At 49.4% G+C, this 15853-nt stretch overlaps 1 protein-coding gene and 1 long non-coding RNA gene across 4 annotated transcripts in view; one reads left to right on the forward strand and one right to left on the reverse strand.

Moving 5' to 3' along the window:
- USP53 (ubiquitin specific peptidase 53) overlaps positions 1-6317 on the reverse strand; it is a 50146-nt gene extending 43829 nt beyond the window's left edge. The window contains exons 1-3 of one of the 3 annotated variants that reach the window (XM_036303274.1): positions 6096-6317; positions 3036-3087; positions 2812-2952 (exon numbers count right to left, since the gene is read on the reverse strand). In XM_036303274.1, the coding sequence (XP_036159167.1) occupies positions 2812-2819 (8 nt within the window). In that variant the 5' untranslated portion in view covers positions 2820-2952; positions 3036-3087; positions 6096-6317. Of the gene's footprint in view, positions 1-2811; positions 3088-6095 lie in introns of all 3 variants that reach the window. The other 2 variants (XM_036303273.1, XM_036303276.1) reach the window with 2 other exon arrangements.
- Positions 6318-6378: 61 nt separating this feature from the next.
- LOC118652965 overlaps positions 6379-15853 on the forward strand; it is a 43981-nt gene continuing 34506 nt past the window's right edge. The window contains exon 1 of the long non-coding RNA XR_004966736.1: positions 6379-6550. This is a non-coding gene — a long non-coding RNA (uncharacterized LOC118652965). The remainder of the gene's footprint in view (positions 6551-15853) is intronic.

Raw genomic sequence — 15853 nt, forward strand, 5'->3', positions numbered from 1 at the left:
TTTCTTATATAGGATATGTCTGGTGTGGGCCTCTTTGGGTTTCTCTTGTTTGGGACTCTGTGCTTCCTGGACTTGTAAGTCTATTTCTTTCACCAGATAGGGGAAGTTTTCTGTCATTATTTCTTCAAATAGGTTTTCAATATCTTGCTCTCTCTCTTCTCCTTCTTGCACCCCCATGAGGCGAATGCTGGTACACTCAAAGTTGTCCCAGAGACTCCTTACACTATCTTCATATTTTTGGATTCCTTTTCTTTTTACTCTTTTCCTTGGGTGTTTTTTACTTCCTCACATTCCAAATCTTTGATTTGATTCTCAGAATCCTCTACTCTACTGTTGAATCCCTGTAAATTGTTCTTTATTTCAGTTAGTGTATGCTTCATTTCTGGCTTTTTTTTTTTTTAATGTCTTTGACATTCTCACTAAAATACCTGAAAGTCTCACTAAGTCCCTTGAAGATCTCATTAAGAACCTTGAGTAACCTTATAGCCATGATTTTGAACTCTGTATCCAGTAGTTTACTTGCTTCCATTTCTTTCATTTGTGACATGTTTCTTTGTCTCTGCATTTTGGCTGCTTCCCTGTGTTTGTTTCCATGTATTAGATAGAGCTGTATGCCTCCTAGAATTGGTAGAGTGGCCTTGTGTAGTAGGTGTCCTGTAGGGCCCAGTGGCTGTCTCCCCAGTCACCTGAGCTGGGCACTCTAGGTGCGCCTGTGTGGGCTGTGTGCAGTCTTGTTGTAGCTGAGCCTTGACTGGCATCATTGGGAGGAATTGGTGTCACTGGGAGGGATTGGCCCCCAGACCAATTGGCTGTGAGGACCAGCTGCATCTACAGTGGAAGAGCTCCTGTCCTATAGAGCAGGACTTGCTCACTGAATCTGCCCCTTGAGTGTGTCGCTTGTGAATATGTAGAATTGTAATCTGGTATGGTCTGAAGCTGCCCACTGGGTACACTGGCTCTGGGGCCTCTTGGGAGGTGCAAAGTCAGCCACTGCCTGGGGCCACCCAGCAGGAGCTACAGAGAGATCTGCAGATGGCTGCTACTTGTGTTGGGCTAGGAACTGCCCAGGCAGGGCCCAGCTGTGAGGCAAGACAGGCTGGTGCTAGTGCTGGGTCTTTAGCCTTTCACTGATAGGTCTGGGGAATGCTGACTCCAGCTGCTGCTTGTTTAAGAGATTTTAGCAAAGTCTGAAACCTGAGCCAGGACTGGCCATTCATGTGGAAAAGCAGCTGCAAACAGCTTGGGTGGGACTGCAAATTGGATGGGGTAGGGGTCTCAGGGAATCATCAGGATGAAGCCAACAGTGTGGGCCACGCTGCTGGAAACTCAGATATGACTACCAGTCAGCTCTGTGATGCGGGATGTCCCAGCACAGGAACAATGACCCCTGCAAGCACGCATCTGGGAGAAAGCTTCCCAGCATTCTTGCTGCAATGCCAGACAGTCCAGTTCAGTGGTTCTCAACCTTGGCTGCACATTAGAATCACCTGGGAATCTTTTTAAAATCCTGATTTCTGAGCCTCAGCCTCCGGAAATTCTGTTTCTTTGTTATGGGGTGGGGCCACAACATTAGTAACAAAGAAACAGAATTTCCGGATGAGGCCCAGAAATCAGGATTTTAAAAAGATTCCCAGGTGATTCTAATGTGCAGCCAAGGTTGAGAACTACTGGTGTAGTCCTTCCCAAATGTCCCTGGATTCCCCCAAAGCCTCCACCTAGTTCTGGAGCTCAGAGGAATCGGGACCATGTAAGTTCATTCACCGGCCCTTTAGGAGGAACACCTGGGTCTCCAGCAGCCTCCCTGTTACTCAGCTACAATCCCTGCTGCTCTTACAGCCTGAAGTTACAGGGACTTCTCTTTCCAGCTCTGGAACCCTGGGCTGGGGCCTGGTATGCTGCTGGGATCCCCTGCTTCTCACGGGAGGCCTTGGAGACATCACCTTCCGATTAAAGAAACACCATCCATGGGTGTTGGACCAGCCTGTTCCATGCCCCGCCCCTCCTACCAGCTTCAATGCACATTCTCCTTTACTTCTCTAGTTGTAAGACATCCATTCAGTCAGATTTCAGGTGGTTCTGAATAATGGTTGTTCTGTATTTTAGTTGTAATTGAGATGTGGTTGTGGGAGGTGGCGGTTCTCTCAATAAAAAAAAAATAATAATTTTTTAAAATAGAAAAACTATATACTAATCTGTAAATGTGTCTCACCCCTCTCCAGCAAACCAGCACAAATTCTTTTCCTTCTTCACAATTTCACAGACAGAAGAGTCCCTACCGCAGACCTTGGCAGCCTCGGCAGCAGATTTCTTTCTTTCTTTCTTTACTAAGTTGTGAAAATTCACCTTCCACTTAAAGGAAGCACTTTCTGACTTCTCTTTAGCACGTCTGAATCACCACCATGGCTTTGGGGGCCATCACTAAGTAAAATGAGGGTGACGTGAACACAAGCACTGTGTTCTGAGACAGTGGATGTGATACCCCCGATAGCTTGACTGACGGGCAGGGGCATTCTCAGAGCGGAGATGCCGAGTCACCTCAGGACAGCATGGACAGTGCGCGATGTCGTCACACTACTCAGTATGGTGCACGATTCAAACTCACGAACTGTTTATTTCTGGAATTTCCATTTAATATTTCAGTCTGCGGTTGAGTGCAGGTGCCTGGAACGGGGAGAGCTAAATCACAGATAAGGGGACTGCTGCCCGTAAAACTTTTCAGAAAAATAACCACAAACATCCCTACTGACCACTTAAATTCATAAAAAACAGGAAGTCCAGCCGCCATAAAAAATGAGAGCGACTAAATGTTACCTTGACATTGGGGTCGCCTTGTCTCAGTGCTGAGAACGCTCCCCGTGCCGCACTCCGTCCCGTGGGGCCCATCCTGCTCTCCTGACGTTTTAGATGAGAGGACCTGCACTCTCTTCAGATGCCCTTCATTATCTGTCTTCCCTGTAGGATGCAGTATAAATCCTCAACAAAAGAGTGTATCAAGTGCAGTGAGTGGTGCCTAACGCAAGGATGAGGTACTCTACCGTCCTTTGCTGGATCAGAACACACTTCCAGGCGCAGTGTGGTCACGGGGAGCTGAAAAGGGAATGGGGAGAGAGGAGAAGCGGCATCTCATGAAGGCAAGAGTATGAGAAAAAAGACTCTTTTATCTTCAGAAACTCGGTGCAGCTGGGGGAGGACTGGCAAGAACCAGAGACGAGGCTTAGAAAAGGAAGAACTCATATATCTGACCATTTTCACACTGTCTACTGGTTTTTGAATCCCTAGTGCCTAGCATACAACTTTTCGGTCAATAAATGTTCATTGAACAAGTTTGCTAACTTGGCAAAGCACAAAAGGTAAATATAAAAGTTCCATATCCCAAAGGAAAAGTATTTCTTCAAACTGCTTTCTGCAGGTCAATATTTGCAAAATAGAAGGCTAATGTAATGATTTCCAAAAAATTAAATAAAAAATACCATGACAACACAGGTAACTGATTTTGTTCATCAAACCAGCTAAGATATTCAAATATGGTTTACGTTGCATAACATTTTATTTTCTGATAAATTACGAATATGAACATACGGTAAATCTAAAATTGTTCAACCGGATGCAGTGGTTTCTAGCGTTGGTGTGTCAGAGCCACCTTTTGTAGCTCATGGAGCCTATGGACTCCTCAGAATAATGTTAATTATGTTAAAATGCAGCTCTAACCACAGGCTCTGGTTCTAAGCATGGAGCCCAGTTTAGGAACTCCTGATAGAAGATACAGGTTAACCTGGAAAAGCAAACAACAGATACTTTTTGCCTAAATATTCTAAATATGTAGTATTCCTAGTATTAAAAAAATTCATAACTTGCCAGATTAGGGTTTTACATACAGTTATTTAAAGCTTATATGATCTTTGAAGATTTGCTCTGTGGGAGTAGTATACAGGCTGCAGCCACTTCTTGCTCTTATTACGCGCACATACTGCAACGCAAAATCCAAAGTCATTACAGCGATACAAAATTAATAATACACTAACGCCACGTTTGTGTCATCACTAATTCCTGCTAGCTCTCCACAGATGACACGAATGAGCACATTCCTCCTTTCATCCAAGAGCCCATGAGCAACATGAGGCCAGACTGACAAGCTTTTGGGCCCAGGCATACCAAGCAGCTCTGCATCGGAACACTCACTGCCAGCTGCAGTGGGCAGCTGCCTCTGCAGGCTCTCTGAGGTCTGTAATGGAGAAACACCTTACAGTTGCAGCTGTCCAATAAGAAGACGTGCTGGGTAGCTTAGTAAGACAGCGTCTCTGTAGGGCAGCTTCACCTACCACTTTGCAGATTTCAAACGTATTTTCAGACAATTGGAGGGTAAAGCAATGTCCCCTGTGGAATGGTAGGCCAGTGAATTCCAAACAGCTCCTGCAGGCAAAATGCCTCTGACTGTGACTTGTAAATGTGGGTTTCACCTTAAAATAGATCAGCTTTTCATAATTTAACTCTCTGTCCTGCTGAAACAAACTTCTAAGCCATATAATTCCAAAATTTATTTCCTGATACTTCAGTTTACAATATTTACTTGACACTAAATAATATAAAAGACCTTGAGTCACAGAACATACTAAATTATGAGTTTTGTGATTTTCTTTTCTTTTTAAGGAAAAAAGTAAACTAGGTGGAAAAGGTGCCCCTGCCCCGTTAAAATAGCTATCTTTTTAGATCCTACTTTTTGTACCATCTAGAGAAACAATAATATTAATGGGTTGCCTATTAGTATCAAGTTCCACCTACCAAAATTTATAAAAACTCTTTTTCAAAAATTAATAGGGAAAAAGAAATGTGTATTCTTGGGCACTTATTTTTTTTTATACACTGTCGGAAAGAATACACATCACCACCAGTGAGTTTAATTTGTGAACAAATTTCAATAAATCACTTTCATGATTTAGGTCCAGTCATCATGAGCCTGGTCGCGCTGTCCAAACAGCTAATTTCAAAATCCTTTAAAACGTAAAACAAAAACAAAAACCCTTGTTTTTTCAGGCCACACTTAACTCCTACCTACAGTGAGTTAGTCCATTTGGAATTCTTATGACAATGGCAGATAAATCACATACTGCTTTTGCAAAACGCGTTTTGTGTGTTTAATTTCTCTTCAACGGGACACAGGGTCTTTGCCTAGAGCCCAAACCATGGAACTTAAAAAAGAACGGGAGTAAAACTAACCAGTTAAGTATCCATTTAGCCAAAAGTTCACTTTGTGTCGGCACTGGCGACTCCTTTGCAATCCTGAGAACCAGCCGTGCTTTTCCTTCCAGAGCCAGAACTAAAAGCGAATCAGAGCCCCTCAGCACAAAGCACTTCCTAAGTTTACTGTGGAACATCCCTCAAAACACAGCCTTGAAAATGCCCTGCGGAAAACCTCCCCTCCCCTCCCCCGCACACAAACTGGTTTTTCCCAGATAAAGCAACATTTGGCAAATGGCTGGGTGACACGTTAAGCCTCGCAGTGCACTTTGCAAGCCTCGATCAGACCTCGCGCTAATGCAGAAAACTCCGCAGCGGGCAGCAAAGCCCGAGGCGCTCAGACGGCAGCTCCGGGACCCTCCCGGCACCTGCGCAGGTGCCTCCTGTGCTCCGACGTGCAAAAGGCGCTGGTAAACATCCCATGGGTGACCGTTCAGAAGCTAAACATTAACTTTGGAAGTGACTCCTGCTCCCCAGCAACCAGCAGCCCAGGGGCTCGCGCGGGTCCGGTCACCTGTGGTCTCCACGGAGGGGCACCCGGCCGCGCGGACCCCTTTACGGGCAGCGGCCGGGGCCGGGGCCGGGCAGGTACCGGGGCAGCGGCGCGCGCCCGCCTCCAGCGCCCCGAGCGCCCCCGCGGGACCCGGGTCCTCCCGGGCCACCCGCCCGCCAATGCAGCAGCGCCGCCGCCGCTGCCACCCGCTCAGCGTGGGCCCTCGGGCCCGGCCAGGTGCCCGCGTGGGCCCCGGGAGTGGGTGGCGGGCGGACGGGGTCTCGGGGCTGGAGCCTGGTGTCCCAGTGGGGGCCGCGGGGTCGCAGGTCGCTGGGTCTCCATCCAGGGACACGTTCCCGAGACTTACCTGCGCTCGGCCCTTCCTCTCCCGCAGGGCGCCCTCCTCTCCCTCGCGCCAGCACCGGGCAGACACGCCGGCCGCCGCCGCCACCGCCGCGCGCGGGGAACTGGAGCACCGGCGGCCGGACTCCGCCGCCCAGAGCGCGACCCTGCGCACGGAGCATGCGCACACGCAGGCACCCCGGGCCTGGCCGGGCCGTGACACCTGCGATCAACAGGTCCCGGCAGCCCCGCCCCTCGGCGCCGCGCGCTCGCCCCGCCCCCTCGCGCTGGCCCCGCCCCCACGCTCACCAGCCGGCCCCGCCTCGGCCCGAGTTCCTGGGTCGGACCTGCGGGGCGGTATTCCCGCGGGGGTTCGCTGGGGCGCGAGATCCCGCGAGAGCCGAGGCTGGGCTGGAGCATCTTCCGAAGGCGGGCGCCGGGCGCCGCCCTGGGTCTGGCTGCCGGGCCAGGTGGCTGCAGGTAGGGCTGGCGGCGCCGGCGAGGGAGGGGCGCGCCCTCTCGTGCAGGTCGCTCTTCCGGTGCCCGCGGGGAGTGTCCTGAGCCCGGGAGGCGAGTCCCCAGCCCAGGGCTTCGGGTCGGGGTGTAGCCTGGGAGCTGCGTGTCTCCCTGGCACCAGCCCCCGTGCACGTCCGCGGTCCCTGCAGCTGTCGGCGGCGGGCCGTGTGCAGGTGTGCATCCCCGGCGGCGCGGCGGTTCGCGGCGGTTAAAATGCAGGCTTTCCCACACCTGCTGACCCGGCTAAAGGCAGAATGTGCTAAGAACACTGTGGCTGCCTCCGTGCGTGCTTCCCAGCAGCTTTCCACTTTCTGGGGAATTAGGCTAAGCCTGGCTTCCTAGTGAATTGTTTCTTGGGAATTGTAGTAAGAAAACGACAACCCGCGGGCGTCTTGAGCCTGAACGCCGCCTCCGTCCGTTGTAAATAGTCTTGGAGCTCATCCCAAAGCGGGGGCTGGCGGGGCGCTGATGTAGGTCCACTCGTAGGAAACTCCAGGTTTATTTGAGGAAATAGGATGATGTGGACGAACAGCACCTCGAACAGAATTGAGGATTTCTCGAGCACTCACTGCGTTCAAATTCAGTGACATTTAAGACATGGTTCTTTGCCTTCCGGAAATTTAAAACTTTGGAAGGAGGAGGGTAAAAACTCTACATTTTAAAAATAATAATGATAACCCCATGCACTCCTCTGGGCTTCCCCTACTGCCCCCGTCTCCTGGTTCGGGGACCACCTGGCTGACGCGTGTTGAATGTTCCTCCTGGCGTGCCTGCTCTAGGCAACAGCATCTTCATTCGACCTCACACAGGTACCTTCCTGGGCCCCACATTGACATCGCCATCTACCATTTCCTACTTCGGTGCAGCGTCTCTCCCCACCCACCTGGAACCAAGCCCATTTTCATTCCCTGTTTCAGATACCGGCACCCAGTTGGCCAAGTCAGAAATCCACGAGTTCCTCTAGACCAGCGGTTCTCAACCTTCCTAACGCCGCGACCCTTTAATACAGTTCCTCGTGTTGTGGTGACCCCCAATTTCATTGTTACAAATTGAACATAATTAAAGCATAGTGATTAATCACAAAAACAATATGTAATTATAGATGTGTTTTCCAGTGGTCTTAGGCGACCCCTGTGAAGGGGTCGTTCGACCCCCAAAGGGGGCGCGACCCACAGGTTGAGAACCGGCTGCTCTACACAGACAGTCCTCAGGTTACGTTAGACTCAACGAACGTTGTTTCGTGGTTACATCACCATCTCCCATTTATTTAAAAAAAAAGTTTCATCATTTCGACGTATGTACATATGTGCTTTATGTTTTTTATTTATCACCAGTAAAGGTCAGGAATTGTTATCTTTCTTTTAATTTTTTTTTTACTGTTTCACTTCATTCCTGCTGTGTACGTGCTCCATGTGACTCAGATGCTTATGTAGGTGGGTTCCAAATGACGGCGAAAATCGCGTTACATCGCGCCGTAGGAACAGATCTCCGACGTAACCGAGGACATACTGTATTGTATTTCCTTCATTTCCTCTAGCCTGGTATCCCATCCTATTGGCTCTTATCTCCTTCAGTATCTGTCACACCCGCCTGTCTTAAACCTGTACTCTCCCTTCTCCGTCTATGGAGTCGTCATCCTCCCTCCTGACTCACCGCCCTGGGACTAGCCTCTAGTTACGTCCCACTCCAGCCCAGCCTCCATGCTGCCAGTCATCTCTCCAACGTGAAAATACGGTCGCGAGGTTCCTCGGCCAGGACTGTGCCGGCTCCCCATCACCAGCAGATCCCCTCACGGTCTGCGTCCTTTCCCATTGGCTGCACACTCCTGGCTCCTGAGATCTGGCTCCGTTCCCTCCAGACCCTCCAGGTCTCCATCCAAACCTGTCTCTTCCGTGGGACTTTTCATAACTTTCCGAGACAGACGTGCCCCTCTTTCATCGTTTTGGGGCGTATTTCTATTATAACTTCGATATTGTACTATAGTCATTTCTATGCAAACATAACTGACGGAGCAGCCCCCACCTCCACTCTTAAAAAAATAATTTGAACTGTGGCTCATAGACGCACCCTATCTGCCTCCCTCACTGGGAGATTACGGAAGAATGAATGCCCGCGCAGTCCACTCTGCTCAGGGGTTTGACTAAACCCTGACTGTACACTTATTTTACTCATATCATTTCACACCTCCTGCCAGTTCTTGGCATGTCTAAGTATCAGGTTTTAAGTGATGGATGTGTCATAGGTCACAAGTAGAGTGTCGGGGTGAATCTGAAGCAAACATGGAAAATTGTCCTGCATATTAGGACAGAAATAGGCATTTTAAAATACATTTAAAACCTATGTTGTGACATTCCAAACTGCAAGGGTGCCAGGAAACGTTGTAGTTAGGAATGACACAACATAGTTATTTCTGGATGGACCCACATTTACAAAGAAGGATCTCTGTATATCACACTGGCATAAGATCATACAAGGGGATGGGCTTGGCAGGCCAAAGACGGCCTAATGCCATGGCAGGTGTGCCCAGTGGTTAGAGCGTTGGCCCACGCACTAAAGGGTCATGGGTTCGATTCCCCATTAAGGGCACATACATGGGTTGCAGGTTCACTCCCTGCCCCCAGTCGATGTGTCTCTCTCACATCAGTGGTTCTCTCTCTCCCTCCTCTCTCCCTTCCACTCTGAAAAAAGCAATGGAAAAAAATATCCTCTGATGAGGGTTTTTAAAGAAAAGGACCCCCTCATGGTTCAGCTGAGGCCTAGCCAGAGTTTGCATCGCCTGCACCATCACACTGACGCGCCTGTTACCCCTCTTCGGGAGCGAAGGTAACTCAGACTCCGGGAAAGGATGAGTAGCAGGTGCAGTGATGAGTAATTCCAGGAGGCGATCCCCAGCTCCAGGCGTGGTGCGCCCGGACTGAGCTGGGCGGGGCAGGGCGGCCCACGGCCGGAGAAGCAGCCACTGAATGGCTGACTCGGATCAGATACTAGACAAACTGCTGCTGACAAGCTTTGTTTCCGTGCTAGCTAAGGTCCTGGAGAGCTGAGACTGTACTTTTGCATTGTTTTATTTCCAGGGCCCAGCACAGTGCCTGGCACAGATGCTTAACAAGTTCATGCTCAGCAGATGGAGTGAAGAATTAGGAGTTTCGTTGATTTTTTTAGAGAATAGAGACATCTGTGTGGAACAGAATTGTTGGGGGTGGGAGGGGGGTTTCTGAGGGAGATCAAGCATGAGCCTCAGCCTGCAGGGTTCACGATGGTTGTGTTCGAGGGCGTTAGGGGAGAGACACGGCTACTTCAAGAGCAAATTTTTAGAAACAGGAATAAACAAGGCCGGTGTAGGGCTGTGACAGGAAGCCTCTGTGTGTTCTAGAACAAGATGATTACTTTGGAATTATATACAGAAGATTCGTAGGGGAAATTATAGCTAAGCAAGAAGATGAGCTAAACAGAGCGATTCCAGAAAAGTCTTCAGGCGGTGACCTGGTGATGAGGTCACCGGAACGATGCAGTCACCGGCCACCACTCCCTCCGCACACTCAGCCCGGTGGCTGGGATGCATCCTCTCCCGCCTTTGCCCCAACCTCGCTGGCTGCTCTTCAATCTCCTTCAGTGCCTGGCCCTGAGGTCGCGTTTACCCTCGTTGGTTTAAACCCATTTCCCACACAGGAGCCCGAGTAGTCTGTTTTGAATATAGACATGTTACTCCCCGACTTAAAAGTGTTCAATGACTTGCCATTTATCTACACTAATGAGAGGGTAATATGCTAATTAGACCGGGAGACCTGGACAAAGCCATGGTGGCAGGGCTGAAGCAGAGGCTGTTAGGGGTGATCAGGCCAAGAGGGGAGGGCAGTTGGGGGTGATCAGGCCAGCAGGGGGGGCAGTTGGGGGTGAGCAGGCCAGCAGGGGGGCCAGTTGGGGGCAAGCAGGCCAGCAGGTGGGCAATTGGGGGCAAGCAGGCTGGCAGTGGGGGGCAGGTTGGGGCGAGCAGGCCAGCAGGGGAGGGCAGTTGGGGGCAAGCAGGCCCGGGGGGGGGGGGCAGTTGGGGATGAGCAGGCCAGCAGGGGGTGTCAGTTGGGGGCGAGCAGGCTGGCAGAAGAGGCCAGTAGGGGGCGATCAAGCCAGCAGGGGGGCAATTGGGGGTGAGCAGGCCGACAAGGGGGGGCAGTTGGGGGCAAGCAGGCCAGCAGGCAGAGTAGTTAGGGGCGATCAGGCAGGCAGGCAGGTGAGCGGTTAGGAGCCAGTGGTCCCGGATTGTGAGAGGGATGTCTGAACCGGCAATTGGACATCTCCCGAGGGGTCCCAGATTGGAGAGGGTGCAGGCCAGGCTGAAGGACAACACCCCCCCCCCCCGTGCACGAATTTCGTGCACTGGGCCACTAGTGTAAAATAAAATCCAAATTCTTGCCACGGCCTGCAGACCCCGAATGGCCTGTCCCTAGCTCTCTAACAGTGTCTCATGCTGTCTGAGGCTTCACCTTCTTAATTCCCTGTGTCTACAGTAGTGGCTCTCAGCCTGGGGGTGGGGGGTGGGGCTCCCAGGAGGCATTTGGCAATGGCCAGAAACACATTTCGGGGGAGGGAGGGCAGTATCCAGTGGGAGAGGCCCCTGCTACAATGGACAGACAGTCCCCACAACAGAATGTCAGTAGGGCCAGTGTTGGCCGACAGCACCCTTCCCTGCGTCTCCAGTGGCGACTCGTTTCCACTGAGAGAGCCGTCCTGGACTCCCTGTGGACCTCCATCCACTGACTGTCCTTTTGATTCTCCTCATACTTAACACAACCTGTGACTGTTTTGCTCATTTGTTTGCTTGCTTGCTTACCAACTTTCTCACCATGTAGGTAGAAAATCCCGCGAAGGGCCTGTCTTGGTCCCTCTGTCTGTAAAGTCTGATACTGTGGCCCGAATAGGAGTCAGTAGAGTTGTTCAACACCTGAGTTAGCGTCTACGGTAAGTCACAGAATGGAAATGTAACCGTAAGACCTTCTTTTCTTCTTTTTTCCTGTACAACTGAAATGTACGGTCACCAAGAGAAGAGGGCGGAGACCCCTGGAAAGAGGGTGCCATGGCTGACTGTCCCTGGAAGGCTGCTGGTCGCTGTCAGAACTCAGATGCCGCCCTAACCGGTTTGGCTCAGTGGATAGAGTGTCAGCCTGCAGACTCAAGGGTCCCAGGTTCAAGTCCGGTCAAGGGCATGTACCTTGGTTGCAGGCACATCCCCAGTAGCCGGTGTGCAAGAGGCAGCTGATTGATGTTTCTCTCTCATCGATGTTTCTAACTCTCTATCCCTCTCCCTTCCTCTCTGTAAAAAATCAATAAAATGTATTTTAAAAAAAAACAAAAAAAACCTCAGATGCCCTCTGTGAATATGTCCCAAGTAGCTTCGCACAGTTGGAACCGGAAGTACCATTGTGTTATGGCCAAAGTAACTGTCATCTGTGAAATGATAAGAATCGTTCAGAAGGGGAAAAAAAGTAAGGGAGAAAAGCACCCAAAAATAAGATAAAACTACAATTTTATTTATCTATCTATCCATTTAGTTAGTTAGCTAATCCTCACCGAGGATATTTTTCCATTGATTTTAGGCATAGTGGAAGAGAGGGAAAGACAGAGAGAAACATTGATGTGAGAGAAACACATCGATTGGTTGCCTCCTGCACGAGACCTGACCAGGGGCCGGGCTGGGTAGCAGCCTGTAACCGAGGTACGTGCCCTTGACCAGAATCGAACCTGGGACCCTTGGGTCCACGGACTGATGCTCTACCCACTGAGCCAAACCGGCTAGGGCAGGTTATAATCTTTTTTATTAAGTAATCTCTTAGGAAGTTAGAAAACCTAATTATTTATTATGTAGACTTCTGATAAAGCTGGTGAGAATGTATTTGGCACTGTGGCTAATATACATGTCATTTCCTTCAATTGAGAAAAGACCTGTGGTGGACGTGTATTGCTTTGTCCTCTGCTTTCAGTCATAGAGCCAGATCACTTAACCACAGCATGGGCATAGCGCCAAGGGGGGGGGGCGTGTTTCACCCTCTTCTGGCCACAGTTCTTGGTAGGAGTGATTCAGGCTAATTGGCATCCTTTCCCAGGAGTTTTCAAGTTAGAACTTGCAGGAAGAAAAAAGATCCCTTTTTTCTCTGATTGCGAAGCTGTGGAGAGGTGAGCTCCCAGCTGCCGAGGCGATGGGCCTGGCCATGAAGTAGCTGGTCGGGAAGAGTAAGGCAAGTGTGGGGCGGAGCGAGAGCCCTGAGGGTCCTGCATCCTCGTATAAAATAGGGAATTCCAGAGGCCAGTCAGTGTTCACTGGGCCCCTCAGCGTTTAGCAGCGTGACATCTCGCTACACATCAGAAGATCAAACTCAGTCATACTTACCAGCCCACATTTGCTAGTTAACTACAGTCAGTGGTTGAACTAGTGGACACCTTAATTTTTGCTGACTTACTGTCAGCTTAGGCGATTTCATTACCCTTCTGTGTTATTTCACGTTGAAACATTCTAATTGTCTTATCTGCAAAATGGGGGTGAGAAGTAATACTTACACCTGATGTCCCTTGACAAGGCCCCAGATGAAAGGAGCTGCCAAGCCCTTACTGTGTCATTATGGCCATTACTGCTGTTCTGATGATCGCTGCTGTCATCGATGGTAATGTGGGGCTCTATGAACCTATATGTTGTTTTCCTTGCTGGGGTGTGTACTTACGACAGCCTCAGAGACCCAGGAGGCTTCCGATGTCCTCTGATCCGGCCTCCCCTCCCTGGTGGACTGTCCCCAACCTCTGTTCAAAGGTGGTGACAGGGACAGAAACGCTGAAGCTTCGAGGGGCAACCTGTTCCTCCTTAAGACTTCCACAGCTCTTCCAGAATGTTTACCCCAGGCAGTTTCATCCACCTCCCAATAATGTTCACACGCTGTCTTGCTTTTGTTCTTTGTGGCCACAGAAATCTGTACCTGTTCTCTTTTCTGTAAGACTGTTCAGCTTTGTGCGGTAAAAAAGAAGGAACTCTTGCCTTTTGCAACAGCATGGATGGAACTGGAGAGCATTATGCTAAGTGAAATAAGCCAGTCAGAGAAAGATAAATACCACATGATCTCACTCATTTGTGGAGTATAGAGAACAACATAGACTGATGAACAGGGACAGATCCAAAGACAGAGAAACAGCGATCAGACTATCAATCCCCAGAGGGAAAGTAGGGGAGGGAGGGAGCAAGGGGAAGAAGAGATCAACCAAAGGACTTGTATGCATGCGTATAAGCCAAATCAATGGACATGGACAACAGGGGGATGAGAGCATGAGTGGGGGGGGGGGGGAGGATGGGGGTTTAGTGGGGGGGATGAGTACACATTTGTAATTCCTTAACTAATAAAGAATTAAAAAAAAAAAAGACTGTTCAGCTTTGAAAACATCTCTTGTGTTTTCCAGCTAAAAATACTCAGTTCTCTCAATTGTTGAAGGCCTGGTAAATATTAAACTAATCAAACCAACTTCACCTCATCCTACAAAGGATTTGAAGTACATTCTTAACAAAGTAAAGTGAAATAAAGTGAATTCTAGCGTATGCTATAAAACAGTGGCCAGATATTAATCAGAGAAGGAATCAGAGCTACGGGCAATTAAAATGCAAGTGGAACATAGAGAATGAGATCAGAAGAAACACACGTAGGCCTGAGCCCGTGGCTTGTTTGGCTCTGAACTGGGATCCGAAGTGACTGTGACATTGAAGTTATCAGTAACAGGAAGGTATTTTTCTGTCATCACCTGAAACACTGCCTTCCCCCACGTGGGCCTGGCCTCCATCTAAGGAGGCTCTTATCTGTGTGCACTGACAATGGGCTCATCAACAAGTCCCAGTCCCTCCTCCGTGCCCTGAATTCACACTGCACTTTCATTATCAACTTGGAAAAAACGTGGCATCCAAAAATAAAACCAGGTTTTTACAACCGGCCGGATTTATGGTTTGGGGGAATTATATCCTCTCTGGGTGTTTTTATCCGGACAGTCTAAGATTGTTTTAACTTGTTTCACGACTATGTCACTTTGTTAGCCAATGTAAGTTTATGTTCAAAATACTGAATTTTTTTGTGTGTGTGAATTTATATTAAGCCAGGTTCCCTGAATCTTAATGCCGTTAATTTTTTAGACACAAATGTTTTTACTGCCTCAGAACACAAGCAACTTCATCATCTGTTTCTTTTATTTTTTAAAAACATCCTATTAGATCTTAAAGGTTTTTGTTGTTTTTTAATGTATTTTTATTGATGAAAGAGAGGGAGGGAGAGATAGAAACATCAATGATGAGAGAATCATTGATTGGCTGCCTCTTGCACACTCCCTGTTTGGGATCCAGCCCGCAACCTGGGCATGTGCCCTGACCAGGAATCAAACCGTGACCTCCAGGTTCATAGGTCCACGCTCAACCACTGAGCCACACCGGCCGAGCAGATCTTAAAGTCTTAACCATATCGCATCAGATTCACTGCTCTGCCTAGAGTTTTGTGTTGCCAAGTTAGGATCGTCTTTGTCTTCAGCTGAATCATTGGGGCAGATGTTGAAGAAGGCTGGACGCCCGACACTCCGCCTGAGCTGGAATCCAAGTTCACCCAGGTGGCAGCATTAAAACTGTTTAGAAAGCCAAGAAGCGACCATGTCCAAGGGCAGCATGGTATCGTAAAAACCACGCCTCTAGACCCGGACAGACCTAGGTTCAGGTCCTGACCTTGCCCCTTAGATCCTGTGTGCCCTGAGTGGTTATTAACTTCTCCTAACCTCGGTCTCCTCATCTGGAGGCTGCCGCGGGTCCTAGCTGGTCCCCAGCTGGGTGGCTGTCAGCAGGATTAGTAGGGTTGCCAACCCCATGTGGGCATTTCTTTGCCTGGTTTTTAATTTTTCTAGCCATGTTTGTAACCCGAGAGAGAGGATGAAAGGAACGGGTGGCAGAATCGCTTGTGTTCAACAGTAGCCGGATGTCATAGAAAGAACGCTGGAGGGAGACTTGTGGCAGTCTTCACAAGTCGCTGCGTGGCTGTGGGCTGGTGACTTCAGCTCTTCTCACCTCTCTTTCCTGATCCAGAAACAGAAGGATTGGATGACAGCCTTCTAAATGCGCATTAAATAACGACCGGGACAAGACCCCTACATTTCTGTTCCCCGTCTTTATTTCATCCCAAAATATGCATCCGAAACCAAGTGCCTCGTGCAGATTGCTTTACTTCCCGAACGATCCTAGATATGAACACTTAGATATTATTATATCCT

Source organism: Myotis myotis, unplaced genomic scaffold (assembly GCF_014108235.1).
Source record: "Myotis myotis isolate mMyoMyo1 unplaced genomic scaffold, mMyoMyo1.p scaffold_m19_p_36, whole genome shotgun sequence".
NCBI lineage: Eukaryota > Metazoa > Chordata > Mammalia > Chiroptera > Vespertilionidae > Myotis > Myotis myotis.